Source organism: Sus scrofa, chromosome 9, assembly GCF_054392235.1.
Source record: "Sus scrofa isolate SSC_HxYL_T2T_F1_AM1 chromosome 9, Sscrofa_HxYL_maternal_Yorkshire_Landrace_v2.0, whole genome shotgun sequence".
NCBI classification, from domain to species: Eukaryota; Metazoa; Chordata; class Mammalia; order Artiodactyla; family Suidae; genus Sus; species Sus scrofa.
Window position 1 is genome coordinate 82,479,740 of NC_139391.1, and position 21,605 is coordinate 82,501,344.

Consider the following 21,605-nt stretch of genomic DNA (forward strand, 5'->3'; position numbering starts at 1 on the left):
GCCTAGAACCCCCTCATGACCTTATTTTATGTTTTCATAACACTTTTCACTGACTGGAGTCCTTGTTCACTGGTTCTACTTATTACCTCCTCTACACGAACACTTTATGAAACAGAAATGATCCACCTTACTCATACCTGTATTCCCAACACCTAAAAGATGGACCCAGCGCAAGTGCTCAGTAAATCTTGTTCAGTGCCCCAGGGACACATCCTCTCGTTTCTAACCTTTCCTGGTTCTCACAGTGTTCTCTTGCTTTCTACTTTGTCATCACTGTAGCCTAGTTCCGTTCGATACAATGTGAGCCACATGTGCCATTCTGAATTCCTCAATAGCCACTTCAAAAGTGTAACAATTAACAGGTGAAATTAATTTTTCATCACGTATTTTATTTATCCCAATAGGCCCAAAGTGCTGTTTTTAACACTTAGTATTTTTAAATTGGCGGTGAGATACTTAGCTCATCTTCATTTTGATACTGTCATCACAATTCAGGGTGTCATTTATTCCAATAGCTCACCTCCACTACAGCTGTCCTTGTTTCAACTGCTCGGCCAGCACACGTTGCTGGTGGCTTTCCCACTGACCAAAGCAGCCATGACTAGTGTCTCCATTACTTCTCATAGAGATTGTCGCAACAAACCTTCTACAAAGTGCTCCTTCCTTCTGCTTGTTCCCACTTCAGTTTCTCTTATAGAGTCAGGTCTGATTCATCTTCTAAATACACAGCTCTTAGGTCATGCACTTCATCCAAAATCTCAGGATCGGGGGTGCCCATCACCCAGCAAAGCCCAGCCTGCTAGCCAACATGAAGCACCCACTCCTACCTTCGAGCCCTATCTGACAATACCTCTCTCTAGGCACCCCCCTCACCTTTCCCCTATACACTGCCCTTCCTCTGTTTGCTACTCAACACTCTCCAGCTCCATGCCTGCCCCTTCCACCTTCCAGTTCTGTGTTTCCCTGGCCCAATGCTAGGGGTCACCTCATAGAATCTGCCCTAATGGGTCTAATTGCCTCTGAATGCCTGTAGTACTTTGTGCAGGCAATGTTTACAACATTTTGACATTCTGCTTCATATCATAGCTATTTTAAAGATCTTACCTCTCCTCCAAGATAATGAAGTTTTCAAAAATTAAGTCCTTTATCTTAATTTTATTTTCACCTGACAGTGTGCTTTATGTATAGAAGACACTTAAGAACTGTTTCCTGAATGAACAGCACACATTTCTGAAGGAATTTCCATTGAAATTATCAAATTTCCTATCAGGCTTTTTCATGAGTTAATTAAAAATGCCAAGAGAATCTTCTTTAAAACCTCTGAGTCTGAGCCCTGGGCTTTCATCCAAAAAAACTAGCTAAGAGGAGAAATGTAACACAGCCTTGTTTTAAGTCATTGCACACTTCTCTGCTATTTGCTACAGGGCTGCAATTCCCCAGGAAAAGGCAAAAGAAGAAATGTACTATAATTATTTCTCAGACAATCTCTGACATCTTCTAATTTTAGGGGTAATAAATTAACTAGAATGATCTCTTCTTTTGTCTGTAGAAATGGGTTTACAAAAGCATAGCTGAGATTATGTAATTCTTATGTTCCCAGAATTTTAACTTAACTCTTAAAAAAAAAAATCACAAGAAGCAAAGTAAAATATTTTTTCTTACTTGAACCTTTCACAAATTTCAAATTGAGTATCTAGGGATGTCATGTGCTGGACCACCCCTATCCTATCATCACTCCTTTTGAACAGAGTATTTTTCCCTCACATTTCCACTTCTAAAGTCGTATCTATTTGATTGCCTGTCTGAGTCATCAAGAGCACACGTGGACATAAAGCATTTTTGCACTTGAAAAATATAGGAGTCAGAATGATCCGTTAGAGAATGTTAGCATCCTGGGATTACTTCTTAGGAAGGCATTCCAGTTGTGTACATACCCCTGGGCCTCTTTCTCCAGGTTCCCCTTTTTGAGCATCACCCTATGACAACAAAAAAACAGTCAAAATTCCATGGGCCTGCAGAGTGACTGATTGTCCAACAAAATGCACTATTCAGAATTCCCGATGAATAGGTTAACCCAAAGGGGAAAATATTTTTGGCCTGGGCCATCCACCAAGCAGTCCAAGGAAGGAAATAGCAGCTGAGATAGCCTTTAACCTTTGGACTAAATCCAGATGTATAGGGTGCAGAATCCAGGTACGTTTTCACAACTTATGCCACATCTTGCATTCTGGTTTAACAACACAGCCGTTGTTCTCAAATATAGGCTGTTGTACCCACTTGGAGCCAGCCACTCTGGCTTTTCTCCAAGGGTCTTTGGAATGTTTTCCAAAATGTCCTTAAGAGTGATTGCTTGATTTCAGCAAGACTTGGGAAAATATATTATGTGGCACAAAATTACAAGCCAAATAAATGAAATGGGCACAAAGACTTACAACAGGTATTTAACGAAACAAAAAGAAGACATGATGGGCATCAATTCAGACCCAAACAAAGAGGGTGAATGAAGGGGTGTGTGTTGTAAAGCCACCCAAGGAGGCTTTACATTTCCTTTCTTTGACAAAAGCAATTGGCAAAATTATTTTCATGCATCTAACTTACTATATTATACATTACCTCTCTAAATATATTCTCAGAAATGGAGTTACTGGAATTAAAATTTTGAGTATTTGAATGATCCTATGTATTGCCTAACTGCCTCCCCAAATGTTTGTGTCAAGTTATCTTTGCAATGAAAAAGAAGCCAATTTCACCACCATAGTGCTATCACTAATTATTATGGTTTTACTATTCCTGTGTTAATTGCTGTAAGAAATGGTTTTTAATGTAAAATACAGAAAAAAATTGTGTGAACTAGAAAATTGTGTCCCTCTCCCCAAAAAAAGTCACCCACAGCCTTAGAATCCAATGTTTCTAAAATGCAAATAATTAGTAGTAAAGGATAGCTCAATGTCTGGATTTAAATTTCAGTCATTATCCAGTGAAATTAAACATTTTTTTCTATTTCTTTACTCACCGGGTTTATTTCCTCACTTGAAAATTTTTTCTGTCCTTTGACCATTTAATGATAATTGATATACTCTCATCAGTTTTATAGTCTTTATGTACTATAGCAATTAACCCAATGTCCATTGTACTTGATATAAACATTTCCCCATATATTTTCCTCTTTAATTATTATTTTTCATTATATACAATTTTTCTTAAATTTTCACATAGTTATATATGCTAGTCTGGCTCCTATGACACCTTCAGTTGCTCTTGAACTTGGAATACCATCATCCCAACAATGAAGTGATTTTTTTAAAATTAATCTAGATTTTTTTTTTTTTTGATGGGTATACAAAAAAAAAAAAAAAAAATTGAGAAAATGCCTGAAGAAGGTCGGGAAGTAAAAGACAACCCAATGTTTTCTTCTATTGTTATTATAAGTTAGATAGTCATAAAGTAGGCACTTAAAATTCACAAGTGCCAATGGCAATCTGTCATAGAATATGTGTTAGTGATTCATGCAACACTGTAGTAATTAATGTAGGTTGTCATTATTTAAGAACAAGTTTCTTTTATTCAACTCCCTAGGTTTCTTCAACTTATTGACTAAAATGGTCATATATCTCTCAAAATTTGTAAACACAGGTTTACACAAACCAAGTAGATAATGTGGGAACAGCCTGTTTTCTTCACAGGAATCATCAGTTTGGCCCTGACACATACTGCAATGCTTTATTTTCTTAACTTTCATTCTTTAAAAGGAACTAGAAGTAGACACATTGCTTTAAAGGAAAGCTGTTTATTCATTTACCGGGTTTCCTTTTGGTCCTCGCTCACCTTTGATACCTGGGTTTCCATGTGTACCCTGAAGGGAAGGGAAAAAGATTATATGGAGCAGGCATTCTTTTAGTTTCCTACGTCTTACATTAATTTCTGATCATTCTGTAAAATGAGGGAAGATTGTAATTAAAAAAAAATCTTCCTACCAACTCTATTCTTTTCTATTACACACTGATCTTAACTAGGCAGAGTCTCTAGATTTGTTCAAAAAAGATAATCTCTCTCTCTCCCTGATGTCCAAGAGTGAATCTCAAAAGACGGGAGAAGGGAGCTCTTCAATCCTGTTCCAGAATGGCATGTTATTTTCCAATTATCAAACCACCAAAAATCTCACTTTTCTGTGAATTGATTTTGGAAACATTCAATCAGTGTTAAATAACATAGTTCTGTGGCTATCCCTATTAAAACAGTAAAACAGCAATCTGTTCCAACAGTACTGAGTGACTGAAATTGTCAGATTAGCTCAGCAATTGTAAATTTCCTTTCCGCTTATTCTAAAATATAATTGAGGAGTTCCCATTGTGGCTCAGTGGTTATCGAACCCGACTAGCATCCATGAGGATGCTGGTTTGATCCCTGCCCTCGCTCAGTGGGTTAAGGATCCAGCGTTAAGGTGAGCTGTGGTGTAAGTCACAGATGCGACTTGGATCCTGCGTTGCTACAGCTCTCATTGGACCCCTAGCCTGGGAAACTCTATATGCTGTGGGAAGCGGCACTAGAAAAAGGCAAAAAGACAAAAAAAAAAGATAAAAAGAAAAAGAAAAGAGAAGAAAAAATATATAGTTGAATATCCCAAGCAAAAGGCAATCACTTTGCATAATAAGTATAAACTAAGACTTTATAGGAAGGTCAAGTTAAACCTCTGTGGAGTTCCTCTGTGCCTCAGTGGATTAAGGACCCTGTGTTGTCACTGCAGCAGCTCCAGTTGCTGCTCTGCTGTGGGTTCCATCCCTGGCCAGGGAGCGTCCACATGCTGTGGTCGTGGCAAAAAAAAAAGAAAAAAAAAAAAAAAAAAAAGTTTAAACCTTTGCTTTGGCCAAAATCAACTTCTACGGACTGACACATTATCAAGTGGTACAAAACACTCCCACTTTCTAATGCCTTGATTGGTAGAATGGTTTGAAAAAATATAGGCTTTAGACCCAAGACTCAAGGGAAAATGTGTCATAGTCTAAGAGTTCACTGTATGCATTTCCCTCCTCACCCCCAAATACAAGGGTCAGTTCAAAAACTTTATCCATGCACTTTTTGTGTGTGTGTGAAATATCTCCACAGGGCTTTTGACCTTTAAGTTTGAAGTCAGAGAATAAATGCATAACTGAAGGAGCAGCGTGGAGGCATCCGAAGGTGTGTGGTAGAGAAAATGTTCAGCATCTCCAGTCACTATGATGGCATTTCCAGTGCTTTTCCAGCACAGACATGGCCCCTATCAGATATCCAGTCAGAAGACAAAGGAAGCACTCCTTTGGAATTATCTTTTCAAGTATTGGGTCGTCATAATAAATCCTGCCATTTACCATTTGTTGCCAAGTGGTGCCTTCCATTTCACACAATTCACTCTAATCCCCAAAGCCTCTTGACCAGCTTTCTCACAAACGAGGTGTTTGGGTGTTGCCTTACATATGTGTGAAGACACGGGTAACTTCTAGAGAGGTCTGTGTCACTTGTTTCGAGGTGGAGTAGGATAAGGCTCTGCCTAGAGCACTGAGGACTTGTGTGAGCTCTTTTTACATATTTTTGGTTCAGTATTTGAGACATTCTGGCCCTAACTGTCACATCAGAAGGGATGCTGAGGAGTTCCCATCGTGGCACAGTGGTTAATGAATCAGACTAGGAACCATGAGGTTGTGGGTTCGGTCCCTGGCCTTGCTCAGTGGGTTAAGGATCTGGCGTTGCTGTGAGCTGTGGTATAGGTTGCAGACGCAGCTTGGATCCCGCGTTGCTGTGGCCCTGGCGTAGGCTGGCGGCTACTGCTCCCATTCAACCCCCTAGCCTGGGAACACCTATATGCCGCAGGAGCGGCCCTAGAAAAGGCAAAAAGGCAAAAAGGCAAAAAGGCAAAAAAAAAAAAAAAAAAAAAAAAAAAGAAAAAGAAGGGATGCTGAAATGTCCTTTGTGGAAACAACTTCATCATTTCAAACCAAATCTGCCCTCCATTCAGGTCAGTAAAATCCCAGGCTTATTCAAGGACGGAATGTATCCCTTTAGGAATAAAAGAAAGAAACAGCATTTCCGTTTCTGCTGCTCTTTGCACACAACTGCCTTTCAACAGCACAGAACAGCCCCGGTGTTTTCAGAGTGGAGCTGTCATCGCGAGGACTCCCTGACTTGACCCTAAATTCAAAGAAGAAATATACTCACAGGAGGCCCTGGATCGCCTGGATCCCCCTTCTCACATTCACAAATCTTGCGTTCACACTAAATCAATAATGAAATATGATATTAACACACAGTGAAATAGAGCATTTTAAATCCCATTCAGTACATAGCTAAATGGAACACTCCCTTGAAGAAACTTTTCCCTTGTCAATTTATGGAGTGTTTGCTCTCCCTATTAAATTATTCTAGAAAAACAGCTCTAGGATGAGCCAGCTAATAAAGTATTATTAAATGTTGACCATGGTTAAATAAAATAGACATCCCACTTATATATATATTGCCAGTTAAAAGGGGGAAAGAAACATTTTCAGTGGACTTTTGGAATTTCTACTGTTTATCTTCTATACAACACATCCAAGCTCAATAATATACGAAATAATTCCTTTACGCAACAAAGGAAAACATTTGACTTATACCATACTTTCATCAATTCTAAGATACATATTTTTCCTTATTTTCACATCTTTGAAATCAGAATGTGCCTTACATGAATCAGGCTCAACCATGACAAAGCTGGTATTTTCTGCATAGGCACTTCAACATTTCCTGAATGAGATGGAAGAAAACTCCTAAGACACTACTGGAGCACTTGCAAGAACTACTGCATCACTAACATTTTTGGTGGCACAGAGGCCAGTGTTAGGGAGAAAAACAAAGGCATCAATGACTCTGAGGCAAAAAATGATTCAGAAGATTTCCACTTTGAATGTTAATAAGATTTAGAAATAATCAATTTAGTTTGCTTGTATTTTCCCTTATATGTGTGCGCAAAAGTGAATAGGATTTAAAAATCTGTATCTAAGTAAATCTAAAAGGACATTTACCATAATTATAAAATGGAAAATTATAATTGATAAGGAGGCACGGTATCATAGTTTAATTGGCAGAGGGGTTTTTTTGGTTGTTGTTTTAATGGCACATGAAATAATGGTGTATCTGACCATGTTTGATTCAGTGAGACATGGAGCTCTACAAGCTTCAGTTGGCTATCCTAGCACCATCTTACTTGTAAATCTCCTTATGTTAAAGAGGCAGTTTATCAAACAAAGTTCAGATGTTCCAAACTCTTTGCCCAGAAATGCACATCTGGTACAGGACTCCTCAGCAAGCTGACAGTCATCTATTGTGTTGAGTACCATCCATCCCATACTGGCCAGCTTCCTTTACTACTTGATTTGGTTACCACCATCAGGAAGGACAATGAGCTTAGTTACACAGTGGGCAGCAGAGGCTGACTCTGAGCTCAGTCCCTCAGCCAGGAATATTGCCTACTTCTCCCTGGCCAACACCAAGCACACTTCCCAGAGTAGAGGACCCCCATGAATAGCTGGTGTTGAGACATGCTTAGAATAAAGGAAGTCATGTCAAAGTTCTATGTTCATTGGTTATCACTAATTTCTAAAATCACTCTCTAAAATCATTTAAATATTTCCTCTTTTTCTATACTTTCCAACCGGCAGTGGATATGACAGCATAAAAGAAATCAAATGGCTGCCTTAAAATAGAGTGGCTCATTTTAAAAAAGAATTAAGCCTTTTTATTTAATCATGCCTTATCTTCCAATGTGAATTATAATGCTGATTTGATTATGTGAGCTTTTAGAGTAATTCTTAGTAATCAAAGCATGTGGTGCTTACCTTCTTTTCAAATAAGGTATCCTAGGAGGAGAAAAAAAAAATGAAGCATTAACTCAAATCATGGTTCTGCTTCCAGCTTCTTATTCGTCTTAATTATTCCCTATGGGATATGCAATTTCCAAGAAGAATAGTAATTCAGCCTTTTAAAATTTGTAAAAGCAATAAAGCCCCAGCCATCCACCCAAGAAAAGCTCTGAGCCATATACTAATAGAAGACATGAAGGGAACTAATGTTCACTAAAAATGAAGGTCTTTTTCTAGGAACTTTATCCTATTGCACCCTGTGTTTTATCTTTTGTTTCTTTTATCAGCTGTATAATCTCCATAGCTTGGCTATAAGCTTAATCAGTAATAATAAGAAATTTCTCACTTCTGTTTACATAGACTTAGGCAAATGTGTAATGGCATATTTTCTCTTTATTTTTCTACCTCTATACTGAAGATAGTATTTCTTTTTCAGCATTAAAACATTAATTTTAGGGTGATAACTTCATGAAATATGAATGGGCCTTAGAAGTCAGCGAGGTCCAGCCTCTCATTCTGTCATAAGGAAAATGAGAAGCAGCACTGTGACTTGCCTAAGGTCACACACCTGAGCTGAGCTACCTGACCAAGGTCAGTGCTATTTCCTACTTAACCACGTGGAATTGAATTAACTAGACTATTTTTCAAAACTAAATTCGTAATTTTAGAGAAATTCATGATGTGGTTTTAGCCCAACATCTAGGCTCAATTACCCTACAAGATTTCAGTGGGGTATTACCTGAAAAGTGCACAAAAGTTTTTCTGAGGTCAGATGGAATTATGGCTTTCTTAAGGTAGAAGTTATGTGTCAAATTAATGCTTTGTGACTGAATCTGAGGGGTCATTTACACATGATAAAAAGAAAATGGAGGAATTCTCGTCATGGCACAGCGGAAACGAACCCGACTAGAAACCATGAGGTTGCTGGTTCAATCCCTGGCCTCGCTCAGTGGGTTAAGGATGCGGCGTTGCCATGAGCTGTGGTGTAGGTTGCAGACACGGCTTGGATCTAGCATAGCTGTGGCTGTGGCATAGGCCCATAGCAACAGTTTTGATTAAACCCCTAGCCTGGGAACCTCCATATGCCACAGATGCAGCCCTGAAAGACAAAAGACAAAAAAAGAAAAGAAAATGGAAGTAAAAGCACTAAGATATTTATTGCAAGATGTTAAAAATAAAGGATATAAGGAATTCCCTGGTGGAGTGGGGGGTTAAGGGTCTGGCACTGCGGTGGCTTGGGTCACTGCTGTGGTGCAGGTTTGATCCCTGGCCCACGAACTTTTGCATGCCATGGGCACAGCCAAAAAAAATAAAGGATGTGATGAGGAAGCTAAAGATAAGTCAGAGTTGTACCTTTATGGGCGACGCTATATCCTTTTAATTTTGTTTTCACTTTACCTTTATTTCCATAGAAATTAATCATTTAGAGCAAAGATGTAGCAAAATGCTTTAAGTGGCTCTAATAATTTAATTGGAGGAAAAATTAGGCTGCGAATTGAGTGTTATCCAGAGTCTTCATCTTGTTTCCATCATTATCTACTCACATGGCTTTAAGCAAGTCATATAATCCTTCTAGGTCATTTTCTACAGCTATAAAATGAGAAAGTTTGACCACATGGTCTCGGGAGCTGTGAAACTCTGGTCAAAGACTCTATGTACCAAATTCAGAGTCTCCCCTATGGCTCTCTTTCTCTCCTCTCTAGGCTCAATGATCTTAAATTACCAGCCAGTATAAAATCAGGCTGAAAGCAGATGAGATAGCTGTACCTTTAAGAAACAGGTCAGGTGTAAAATGGGAATACAGATACACTGACAGTTTTAGTATAAAATGGCATTACCCTCTCCAGAATATTCTGCTGTGCCCAGAAAGTAAAAATGTACATGCTTTCTCTCTAGGCTGCCCAAGAACCTGTTAACTTGACATCCCTTTCAGACACCCTCTAGAGAAATTCATGTACCTGTATATTTCAGCATTCATTGTTTTTAATAATGAAAAATTTGAAATAATTAAAATATCCATCAATAGTGGAATGGATGAATAAACAAAGCACTACTTGGCGGTTAAAACCAGTGTATTAGCATTACATATTTTAACATAGATAAATTTCCAAAAACGAGTGAAAAAGCAAGTTGCAGATGAATATGTAAGTGTGATTTGAATTGTAAAAATATTTAAAACAGTTGATAGAAACCTGGTTTCCTCTGAGAAATCAAGAGAGTGAAAAGGAATTTAAAAGGAGTTCAAGAGGAGTTCTTGTTGTGGTTCAGTGTGTTAACAACCCAACTAGTATCCACGAGGATGCAGGTTCAGTTGAACCCTGCCCTCACTCACTGGGTTAAGGATCCAGTGTTGCTACAAGCTGCAGCACAGGTTGTGGATGTGGCTTGGATCTGGCACTGCTGTGGCGTGGTGCACATAGGCCCAAGGCTACGACCCCTAGCCTGGGAACTTCCTTATGCTGCGGGGGTGCAGCCCTAAAAAGACTAAAATAAAACAAAAGAAGTTCAAGACATATGATACAACTAATAATTCAAGTCAAGTTGTAATATTTGAAAATAACTACTGAAATTAAAAAAAAATCAAAGTTGTGTCACTTTACAACCTTTTTATAATAAGCAATATCCTTATCAGTTTTCAGCTCATGAATTTAGCTGCTGCTGTGGCTGATGTGTAATTTTACACTCTTTTAGATTTTCCTTTGAAAAGTCAATTTTTGCTTTGCCATATTACCTTTTAAAAATTTGTTTCACAAGGCTTAAAAACCATTAACAACACAACAAAATAATTATTTTTAGAACTCATTTGTTTTGTGCTTGCTGGAATTTATACTTCTGTGGAAACAAAAATGCACCCAAAACTGCACAATAGATAGGACTGTCTCAAACAAAGAACAAAGCTCTATCCCAAAGGGCACTTATAGTCTATAACCCCAGTGACAGAAAACAGTGCACAAGTAACGTGGGAAGAAAATCCTAGATTTAGGGGGCAGAAGGGGAAGGAACAGGATGGTTTGTTGGAATAGGTGGGTTTTCTGGATAATTTTGAAGAAAGGAAGGCAAAGGACCAAGTCATTGATGGAATGCTGTTCTACATGTCAAAGTTTGTAGGGAGAAAAGTCATAAAGACTAATGTGAACAATAAGACAAAGGGAGGAGTGAGGAAGGACATTTAAAAAGATTGGACAGATGGATGGACCTGTGTGGCCAAAGCTGGGGGCTTGGGAAGTAGTGAGGGTTTTCACTTAAGCAGAGAGGCAGGCTGTGTGGAGAACAGCTGGAAGAACATGGTCAAAGCCAGAGGGAAGGGCATGTTCAGTTAAAGGCTAGGTGGACTCTGCAGTTTAAAAGAACCTCACCAGAGCGAAAGAAGGCACATTTTATAAATGGAGTTAGAGTTTGATGTTGGCATGTATGTGTAAAAGGAAGGCTAGAATGGAATTGCCAATTTTGTGAGTGATCAGGAGGTCAATGCTATGAGAAGGGAGCAGAGGAAATGAGAGGCAGTTGCCAAAGTTATTAAAATGATAGCAAATGGGATGAGAATAAAGAACTTAGTAGGCAATGATTACAATCTCTATGACAAAAAAAAAATTTACAGCTTAATATAGTAGCAGAATAGCCTCTATAAAATCTTACATAGAGAACAGAAATAAGACTCTAAACAGAGGAAGCTTTGAAAAACTAGGAAGGAGACAGTAATTAATAAATTAAGGAAATATAGAACTCTAAAGATGATAGAGAAATCAAGTTGATCCCTTCTTGGTATGTTAGGGAGAGGATACACTAAATTGATGTTTTTGTTAATAATCTCCAGAGGAAGAGAGACCAATTTGTTACAACACTTATTTCCATTAAGGCTTTTAAAAATTTTACCATTGAAGGTAATAAAGAGTTTTTTTAATCTCCATGTACTCTCTCTTGCTCTTTTAAAGGACTAAGTAATATATCAGGATAGTGGCTTGAATTTAGGTTTCAATACTGTTAATGTAAATCATAATAAAATAACAATACAAATATTTTCTTCATTTTGAAATCATCAGGTCTCTCGGGTAATTCAGAACTAAAGTGTTTTCATGGGTTTCTGCTAGAAGTGTCAAGGAGTATGCAGTGGTTCCTTGATTTGTCTGGGGCCCTGCAAAATCTATTCACTGTGGACCCTCCTGTCCATAAATTCAAGTGAAGTTTACTCTGCAATAAAATGGATAAACTGCTGATACACAAAAACAACCCAGATGAATTTCAAAACCCTTATGCTCGGAATAAGCCAGACACAAAAAGAATACATGGTCTGATCTTGTTTAAGTAAAGTTCTAGAAAGTGTACTCTAATCTAGAATGGTAAGTCAGATCAGTAGCATCTCAGGGGCAAGGGAAGCACAAATTTCAAAGAGACAAAAGGAAACTTTAGGGATGATGGAAATGTTCTGTATCCCACTTGTGTTGGTAGTTTCATGGGTGAATATATCTATCAAAACTCAAGGAATTGTGCACTTAAAATAGATGTAGTTTTGTACTTAAATTATAACTAGGTTATTTCTAAAAGTCAACTGCATAATTATTTCAAAGTAGAAAGTTATAAAATTAAACTACAGATGTAATAGAAACTGATTAGATGTGGACGTTTTCCAATGGCCTAATCAAGAGTCAAGTTCTGCTTCCTAGATCATGGCAATTTGAAACATTGAACCTTGACATATCTTTCTTTGAAAAGCCTAATAAGCCCTTTGGACTCTGGAGTTTGTTTGGAAAGCAGCACCTCCTTCTAAGAAGTGGCTTGTTCACAGATCTTCCATCTGAACAAACAAGCTGAAATCACAGGATGCTACGGAAGAGCAGGGTCATTAAGATGCATGGTCATTTTTTAGCTTCCCCAGAGACAGCACAACAGTCTCGCCCTGGGTCTACTGCCAAGAGCCTTTGTTCTCATTTGGGCAGGAGCTCTTGGCAAGGGTGTGTCTGGAGGGAGTATGAACGTCCTGAGCTGACACATCTGGCCAAACAAGGAGCTGCCTGTCCTGTGTCGGCTACAGGCAGCAACAGGTGACTCATTATCACAACCCCACGGTTCTCTCCCACACAGGCTGGAAACTTCTGTTCAAGTTCAATGGTGAGGACTCCTTCAATCATGGCACCGGCAGGGCTAGGCAGTGAGCCAGGTAACCCTGCATATTTCCCTTTCCTGCAGAAGGGATGCTCATGTAAGCATTCATCCCAAGCCCCTGGGGGGCTGAGCCCATCATCCTCGATGTAGGCAGAACTCTCCCCACCTACTGCTAGTGCCCAAGCAAAAAAGGCCAAAAACAATAGTAACTTTGGGAAGGGATGTTCCTTAACTGTTTCAAAGCAGTTTTGATTGAGAAAACCTTTTATAAAAATAATTGCTATTTTCCCTCTCAATGTAACTTTACAGGGTAAAGCATAGGCATTCTGGGGTGTTTGCCTGGCCTTCAATTTTCAACAATGCAATGAAGATAATAATAGTATATACATCGTAAGATTGTTGTAAACATTGAGTAAAATAAAATATGTAAAATACTCAGCAGGTTAAGAATCTGACTACTATCCATGAGGATGCAGGTTCAATCCCTGGCTTCACTCAGTGGGTTAAAGGATCTGGCATTGCTGTGAGCTGTGGTGTAGGTCACAGACACAGTTCAGATCCCTCCTTGCTGTGGCTGTGGTGTAGACCCGTGACTACAGCTTCAAATCGACCCCTAGCCTGGGAGCTTCCACATCAGTGGGTATGGCCCTAAAAAGCAGATATAAAGTATTCAGAGCAATACGCCTAATACACAGAAAGCACTCAAGCCATGATCACTATTATGTAGGCAAGAAAAACTCAGAGTCTCATGCTAAAAACAACTGAGAGGAGAAAAATCAATGTTGATAAAAAGATTAGAGGAAGGGACAAAAGGAGCAAAACAATCTCGAAAATAGGGCCTGAGGTTTTTTTTAAAGTGATGCAAAAGAGCCATACACAGTGCTTCAGGCCTAAAGGCACATTAGCCTTGCTCTCTTCTCAAGAAATTTTTTTAAAAAATCAATATTGTTAAGAAAAATCCATTTTTGCCACTTAACGAATCAACCACTTTATCTCCAGGAGTTTTTTCATTAAGAAACCTTGTGCAGAGGGATTTTGCTTTGATTGCTTTGCCTCATGTTTTCCCAAGCAGCAAGGAAAGGCTCTCACTGACAGCTAAGCAACCAGTAAAGAAAAGGAGTGACACAACTGATGAGATCAATCAAATGGGACTCATGGATCTGATGGGAGAAACTGTTGAGCAACGGTGGGTTACAAGTGATTTTAAATTGGGCAACATTTTTAAGACCTAAGAAACAAAGAGAAATTTTAAAAATTGGAAGTTAGTGCACTTTGCTTGAGCATAAAATGGCAACAGGTAAGACAAAGAGTCAAAAAATATTTCTGCACATGTGAAATGGGAAAAGCAGAACTTGGTACAAACATAGCAGGTCACAAGTTGCCCACAAATCAAAAATAAGTCAGCAGTGTTCAAGGAGCCCAGGATGTTTAAACAGGAGTCTGAGGCGGATGATGGGAAATTAATCCTTTCAAAATCCTCAGCATTGACTGACAATAAAGTTAGGAGTGCGATGTCAGAGAATGAGCCAGGCACTTCCCCGGTTTATGTAGTGTAAACTGTCAAGAAAGTGCAGAGATACTTTGGAAAGAGTCTTCTTTTCACTTTCAAGGTGGATTTTTTTTTCCTTTTTATCTTTTGGACCCTGTATCTATCCTTACAAAATTTATAAATGAGTATCAATCATGAGAAATATATATATATATATAAAACCAACCCATTACCTACCAGGCGATTCTGAATTTTATCTACCAGGGTTGAATCATTCAACAGTAGAATAGGTTCACCAGGTGAATTCCCAGATATCAAATGAAGCTTGGTTTCATTGACCACAGTAGAAAGTCCAATGGTGATAAATATTATTCCTGCATTTCGGGCATCTTCAGAAATACTCTGAACATCTGGATTCTTCGGATGGTCAATGCCATCAGTCATCAGCAAAGCCACTTTCACACTGTCTTTACGCCCTTCTCTCTTAAGGAGCCTCGTGGCATTGGCAATGGCATAGTAAGAGAAAGTACCTTGCCCAATGAAATTCATAGACTTCACCCTCTGTTTAAAAGTGTGTAGATCCTTCCACGAGGAGAAAGGTGGATCAATTTGGACAGAGCTGCTAAACTGAAGGGCTGCCAGTTTGATGTCATATTTCAAGGAGCCAACTGGGGTCAATTGGAAAAGCTTATCACTCAAGCTATCCACAAAATCTTTCTGTTTGTCAAAGAGAAAAATTTTAGAACTTTCAGAGCTGTCCACGATGAAAATAAGATCTATGAAGCAAGTGGAATCTGAAATAGAACAAATAGTTTAGGCAAAATACTTGTCCCTACTGGTGAGGCATAAGGAAAGCCCTGAGGTGATGTGGTTGTGAATTATTGTTTTTGAGGGGAGAAGGAAGTGAAATAGAGGGGCACCTTGGAGACAGGGCTTCTGTTGTAAAGTGCTAAATCTCTTATCAAACCTATATATTCTTTTCCTCTTATAAAATTGTGCAAATCAAAAGCAAACAAAATAGTACAGAGTATGAGTATCTTCCCAAAGTAAAACCTACTTAGAAAGGACAAGAAAATACATTATAGTTTAGAAATTCAACTGTAGGCAAAATCATCTAGAAGTAAATAATACTCTGCCTAATTCTTAGATTGTGTGTCATGTTGGTGAGGCCCCATCTTGTTATAGCGCTTTTTTTTCCTAAACTTTTTTGAAATCAAGGAAGAAAACATCTATATGCATCACACTGTAGCAATGGTAAGGGAGAACTTAAGTTTGAATCCTTACTCTGTAACTTAACTAGTTATTTGTCTCTGGCCTTGAGTGTGCCGCCTCACCTCTCTACGCCTGTTTCTTTATCTATGAGAGTAGCAATCTCTGTCATACCTATTTTACAAGGCTACTGTAAGGTTCAAATGAGATAACCAATGCACAAGTGCTCTAAAAACTCTGACGTTTTTGTCATTATGCTTTATAAGGATGTAAGGTGTATTAATGTAATACATCAAAATAGACCGTCACATATATACATAAATATATGGTTTGCTATTTACATCAAATGCTGTTTGGAAAAATTCACATAAGTGTTTTAGCAATCTTACTCCTGGACATATATCTGGACAACAGTACAATTCACAAAGATACATTCACCCTATGTTCATTTCAGCACTATTCGCAATAGCCAAGACATGGAAACAACCTAAATGTCCATTGACAGATAAATGGATTAAGATGTGTCACACATGCATGGTGAAATACTACTCAGCCATAAAAAAGAATGAAATAATGCCACTAGCAACAGCATGAGTATGACTAGAGATTCTCATACTTAAGTGAAGTAAGTCAGAAAGAGAAAGACAAATATATGTTATTGCTTATTTGTGGAATCTAAAATATGGCACAGATGAACCTATCTACAAAACAGAAACAGACTCATGGACATGAATAGCAGACTTGTGGTTGCCAGGCAGGCGGCAGTGGGGAGTGTGATGGATGAGAAGTTTAGGGTTGGTAGATGCAAACTATTACATTTAGAATGGATGGGCAATGAAGTCCTACTGTATAGCACAGGGAAGTCTCTAGGGATAGAACATGATAGAAGATAATATAAGAAAGGGATAATATATAACTGGGTCACTTTGCTGTACAGCAGAAATTGGTACAACACTGTAAATCAATTATAATAAAAATAAACTCTTTAAAAATAATAAAATAAAATAAAATGCTAGAACAAATAAAGACAAAACAAAACATTCTTTACCCTGGAGATGATTTCTTCTTGCAAGTAAATTGGACTTTGATCCTTTCTTTCTTTGTCCATATATCGTCTTGCTCATAAAAGCTGACAAAAGCAGAAGATAAAATACAAATTGTTTGTTCATCCACATTATGGTAGATGGTGAAAAATCATCTGCCGTGTAGCACCTTTAATAGAAAAATCAGTTATAAATACTTTAAGAAATATAGATTGCTATTTTTAATTTCAAGCCAGCAGAATTGAAAACTGGCATGTGTCAAGAGAAAAGGCCTTTCATTCACATTTATTTTTAAAAATCCGTATTGAGATTTTTATAGTTTCTAATCCAAATAAATCATGCCAAAACAACCAAGCATTATTCATGAATATTTCCATATATTCAAAGAATTACATCCAAGTAGTCTGAATTTCCCATTATATCATGGGGAACAGAGAGGAGAGCGATTTAAAAACATTTCAGTCCCCCTCTACGTGGTGATATGGTTCAATCACAGGGTCTGTTTGAGATTTCCGCTTTCTCCAAGTAGTATCAGATTGCTACAAAGTTGTTTCATTTGTTTTCATGTAACTAATTCTTGACCATGCCCATATTTTTATAGGGTTGTAGAGAACCACCAGTCTTAATATCACAACCACGATTTCAGTCTTCATATTACATGCACAATTTCAATGAGTTTAGAGGTCAAGCCAAAAATTAAATTTCTCTTCTGTTTCCATAGAACCCCATTTTCTTTTTCTTTCTTTTTTTCTTTTTCTTTTTTTTTTTTTTTTTGCTACTCCCATGGTACGTAGAAGTGCAAGGGCCAGGGATTGAACTGGCACCACAGCAGCAACCAGAGCCACAGCCAAGACAATGCTGGATCCTTAACCTGCTGAGCCACCAGGGAACTCCTAGAACCCCATTTTCTACTTTTACTTTGGAAATGTCATCTCCACCAGAGTTCCAAGCGATACAACAGTTGCGTATCCAGTGAGTCTAAAAAGTGTGAGCAAAAATGATAGATGTGCTAAGCAATGCTGTTCTTCCAATGTTAGATGAAAGAACTACTGGTCAGAAATAGGACTTGAAATTAGAAAGCAATCCCCTCTGAACAACCCATGAAACTGGGCTAGATTTTCAATTTAAAATCTGATCCTTTATTTAAGTCATCAGCAATTTTCGTCATTCAGTATGTCCAGCTATGTACCAAACGAATTTTTAAACCCACAGGCTTCCCTGGCAAGAGAAGACTCATGTGTGGCTAGCTCAGTACACTCAAGAATGGAAGCAATATAGCTTATTTTGAACGAATATTCTTCATGGTTTGGAAATAGTTGTCTGCCTAAAGTACATTGACTTCAGAAGTACTGGAAAAGGAATCACGCTTTCCTTCTTTGGCAGCTTGCCTTCAGGGAATGGTGACTGGGAAATTGTGAGCCTGATTTTTCCAGCCTCTGAATGGGGGGTGGAAATACATGCAAAGGCAGTGAGGAATGAGATGGATGACTGACTTCTTTCATACATGCCAGTTTGGAGACACCACAACAAGAAGCAAAGCTATTGGGTTGGGATGGATCAGTGAGTGGTTCCATGACATAAATTGCTCTTCCAACAGCATCAGCCAGCAGGAAATTTATTAAGCTGACTATATCAGTATGGCCAAGCATGTCTTTTGGCAAGTACATCAAGTGTTATTGACCAAATGTCAACTGCTCTTCAGACCAGGTATGCTAGAATATGGAGACAGCTGAGTATAGAATAAGAAGGAGGAGAAGAAGAAGGAGAAGGCGATGGAGGAGGAGAGGGGGAAGGGGATGGAAAGAGGTAGAAGGAGAAGAAAGAGGAGGATGGAAAGGGTGAGGGAGGAGGAAGAGGAGGAGGAGAAGGAGAGTGCTAAAGAAATAAATCATAAGGAGATATCCTTCTCCAAGTAACCCCTTGCAAACCAAGGAGAAGAAATAGGATGTACAAGTTTAACCCTGAAGATTAGCGTAGGATAAGGCTATGTGGCAAAACACAGTTGCTATCGCATTTTCATTGGGGGAAAGGCATAACATCATGTCCTTCATATTAGATATGCCTTCTTTCTTTTGTTGATCCTAAGCTATAAACAACCCCTCAGAAGTTCTGGAAATAAGAGACTGCAATTTTAATTTCATTGAGAACAGGAGATATTTTAAAAGTTACATGATCAAAACAACTCTTCAAAAACTAAAGGAGGAGATTCCCATGCAGGATCCTGAGATGAAAACCACTTTTTTCTCATTTGCAGGCCTCATTTAGGTCTTTGGAAATGCCGGCTTTAAATAAAGACATCTTTCCCAAAACTAAGCCCTTGCTCATCCAGTTAGTTGACATATAATTTTGAGTTTTTACCCGAAGACTTGTATATACAACTTCCTTGGTACAACTGATTCATTAGCAATAATCACAATACCTCTTATTTTATTACTATTTTTTCTGACATTTTTTTATCTAGTTCTCCGAAACTAAAGTCATGCTTCTTCTCTTTTTTGTTTTTTGATATTTGCGAGAGGACACCTTTACATCTTCCTCTAGTTTTTTAGTTCTACTGCCTTCCTGAAATCTCTTTCTACTTTACTAATTTGTCATTTTAAAAGCCTACCTCCTATACAGCAGAAATTGACAGAACATTGTAAATCAACTGTAATAAAAATTTTTTTAAAAGAAAAGCCCACATATTTCCAATTGCTTTTGCTATATTTTATTTTGCCTCAGTTTTTAATAGTGCTCTTTTTCTCATTTAGATGTCACATACAAGCAAAGTAGGTTTCAGGGGGGAAAATACCATTAGTTAAATAAAAGAAATATAACTCCGTATGCTTACTATAGCTTTTATTTTATAAATGCAGAAGCAATGATTATCACTAGCCAAATGCCACATTTTGGCTTTTTTGCCTAAAATGTACTTTGGGTAAATATCAGGATCAATAAATCCAAAAAATCAAATTATTTGTCAGCGGAGTTTCCCAATTTTATTAACAGTATTTGAATCTCATTTTTTTGCCATGAAGATAAAATGATTAAAGACTTTATTCGCATTGCTAAACTTACCACTTTATGAAGAATCATACAATTAATAGTGAATTATAAAAACTTGTTCCAACTTAAGAAAAAAATGCCCCCAAAGATATGAACATCACTGCAATGCTACATAGCAAACTGTGAATTAAAAATAAATTTTAAAATAACTTTAAATTTTAAATGTCTACATTTTGACAATCATTCATATTTTCCTGATAATGCAAAATAATAAGAGGATAAGATTTTTGATAAGCTTTCTTATCAAAATTATGCAAACCATTTAGCCTCCCACAGTTCCTTGTTGTCCTATCTGATTTCAAGTGATTAAAGCAAAACAGTTATGTCTTACCTTATAAAGTTTGCCAAACAGGAACTAAAGACTGGTTAAGCAAATGCCAACAGCAAAGACCATTGTTAGGGATGGAGTTGGCTATATGATATTGTTCTGTTCTGTAGGAAATAAAAATTGTCTGCTTTTGTATCTTTTGTAATCTTTTACTCATGTTTTTTAGACTAAGTTAAAGGAAGAGTGGTCAGGCATTTGGCCAGGGTGCAAGATCTGGGTGGGATCAGTAAGTAATTTAAAGGGACAGCGTCCTTTCATACATAATAAGTCTATGTTTTCCAGGCTGTTGTGAAAATGACTTGGGCAGATTTTCTATATTTTAGGCATTTATTGAGTCTGCCTTAGTTTCTCATGCTGTGTCTGTGACCCCTTTGTCTGGGGATCACTTTGTAAGATACTGGTTCTGAACAGCTCTGTGAAGGAGGAGAAATTATACCGGACTCAGAAGCAAACCTGGTTTTTCAAGAGAGGCAATGGGTTGATGATTATTCAAGCTGGGTGATGAGTATGTAAAAGTTTATGATTCTAATCTTTCTACATCTGTGATTTTTGAAATTTTTCATAAGAAAATGTATACAACGTATAGTGGAAAAGTGATCTGAATTTAGTCCTGCTTCTGTCTCAAACAGGTGGACCCCCAGTTTCCCACTTGTGAAATGAGGGAGTAAATTTAATTTATCAAGATTCTTTCAAACTGTAACATGAGGGGGAGGTTTACAGTGGTCAATATTCTGAGGTCTCTGTCTAGGAAAGGCAGTCATGGTAATGGTTCCATTCTTTTTTTTTTTTTTCCTACTTTCTACCTTGTGGTTACAGCCCATATTGAGTCCATGTTTATCAGTGCAAAACATACTGCCAAGAAGCCACTCAAGCCCTACACAACAAACAGCAGGCTTTTCTACAGACTGCCTCAAAGATAAAAATAGCAAGAGGATCAGAGAAAGCAGTATAAGTGTTCATGTTGGAATTATTTAGAGTCAGCTTTTTAGGAAGACATTTTTAACATTATGACTCTGTTTGGTTTAAGAATAATAGCTTCCATTTTATAAACTCTTTACCTGGGGCTAGGCATTCTGCTAAGTGCTTCACACACATTACGGGACTGAACTCTCCAAAAGCAAACCATCTACTTAGAGTAAGTGCTGCGAAATTCACATTTTGCAGATGAGGATGAGGAGGCAAAGATTAGTTCAGTAACTTACCCACTGTCATACGAATGCAAGAGAATGCCGGAATGGGAACTTCGCTCAGGTCCATTAGTTCCCCAAAGAGCACTTATAACAATTACATCATTAAATTAGGTATCCATGTGAAATGGTCCTAACCACATAGGAGTTTTGGGGGAACTGAGGAAGTTTTTCAGGGCTTTGGTAGTAGAAAAAAGAAACAGCGGAAATATTGCAGAAGTAACAATGGAATTTCCCAGAAGCCTCCCTTAAATAGCCTGCAAATGTTAGCCACAGCTTTCACTTTTGTGAGATGAAAATCATAGGACAAAGTAGTGGGAGTTTTTCAGAAGGTCA

The 21,605-nt window shown here is 38.0% G+C and overlaps 1 protein-coding gene and 1 long non-coding RNA gene across 9 annotated transcripts in view; one reads left to right on the forward strand and one right to left on the reverse strand.

Annotated features, from left to right (window-relative positions):
• The window catches only part of LOC110255476 (uncharacterized), a 217,504-nt gene that overhangs the window by 182,059 nt on the left and 13,840 nt on the right, over positions 1-21,605 (forward strand). Inside the window, exons 4-5 of one of the 3 annotated variants that reach the window (XR_014815867.1) lie at positions 8,305-8,459; positions 12,948-13,023. The exons of 1 other annotated variant lie outside the window; for it this stretch is intronic. This is a non-coding gene — a long non-coding RNA (uncharacterized LOC110255476). Of the gene's footprint in view, positions 1-8,304; positions 8,460-12,947; positions 13,024-21,605 lie in introns of those variants that run through there. One more of the 3 variants, XR_014815866.1, reaches the window with a different exon arrangement.
• Positions 1-21,605, reverse strand: part of COL28A1 (collagen type XXVIII alpha 1 chain) — a 171,089-nt gene that overhangs the window by 141,505 nt on the left and 7,979 nt on the right. Inside the window, exons 1-8 of one of the 6 annotated variants that reach the window (XM_084977084.1) lie at positions 21,285-21,430; positions 20,086-20,186; positions 16,715-16,878; positions 14,695-15,251; positions 7,845-7,865; positions 6,190-6,246; positions 3,800-3,853; positions 1,935-1,976 (exon numbers count right to left, since the gene is read on the reverse strand). In XM_084977084.1, the coding sequence (XP_084833210.1) occupies positions 1,935-1,976; positions 3,800-3,853; positions 6,190-6,246; positions 7,845-7,865; positions 14,695-15,251; positions 16,715-16,841 (858 nt within the window). In that variant the 5' untranslated portion in view covers positions 16,842-16,878; positions 20,086-20,186; positions 21,285-21,430. Of the gene's footprint in view, positions 1-1,934; positions 1,977-3,799; positions 3,854-6,189; positions 6,247-7,844; positions 7,866-14,694; positions 15,252-16,714; positions 16,879-20,085; positions 20,272-21,284; positions 21,494-21,605 lie in introns of those variants that run through there. The other 5 variants (XM_021063395.2, XM_084977086.1, XM_021063394.2 and 2 more) reach the window with 5 other exon arrangements.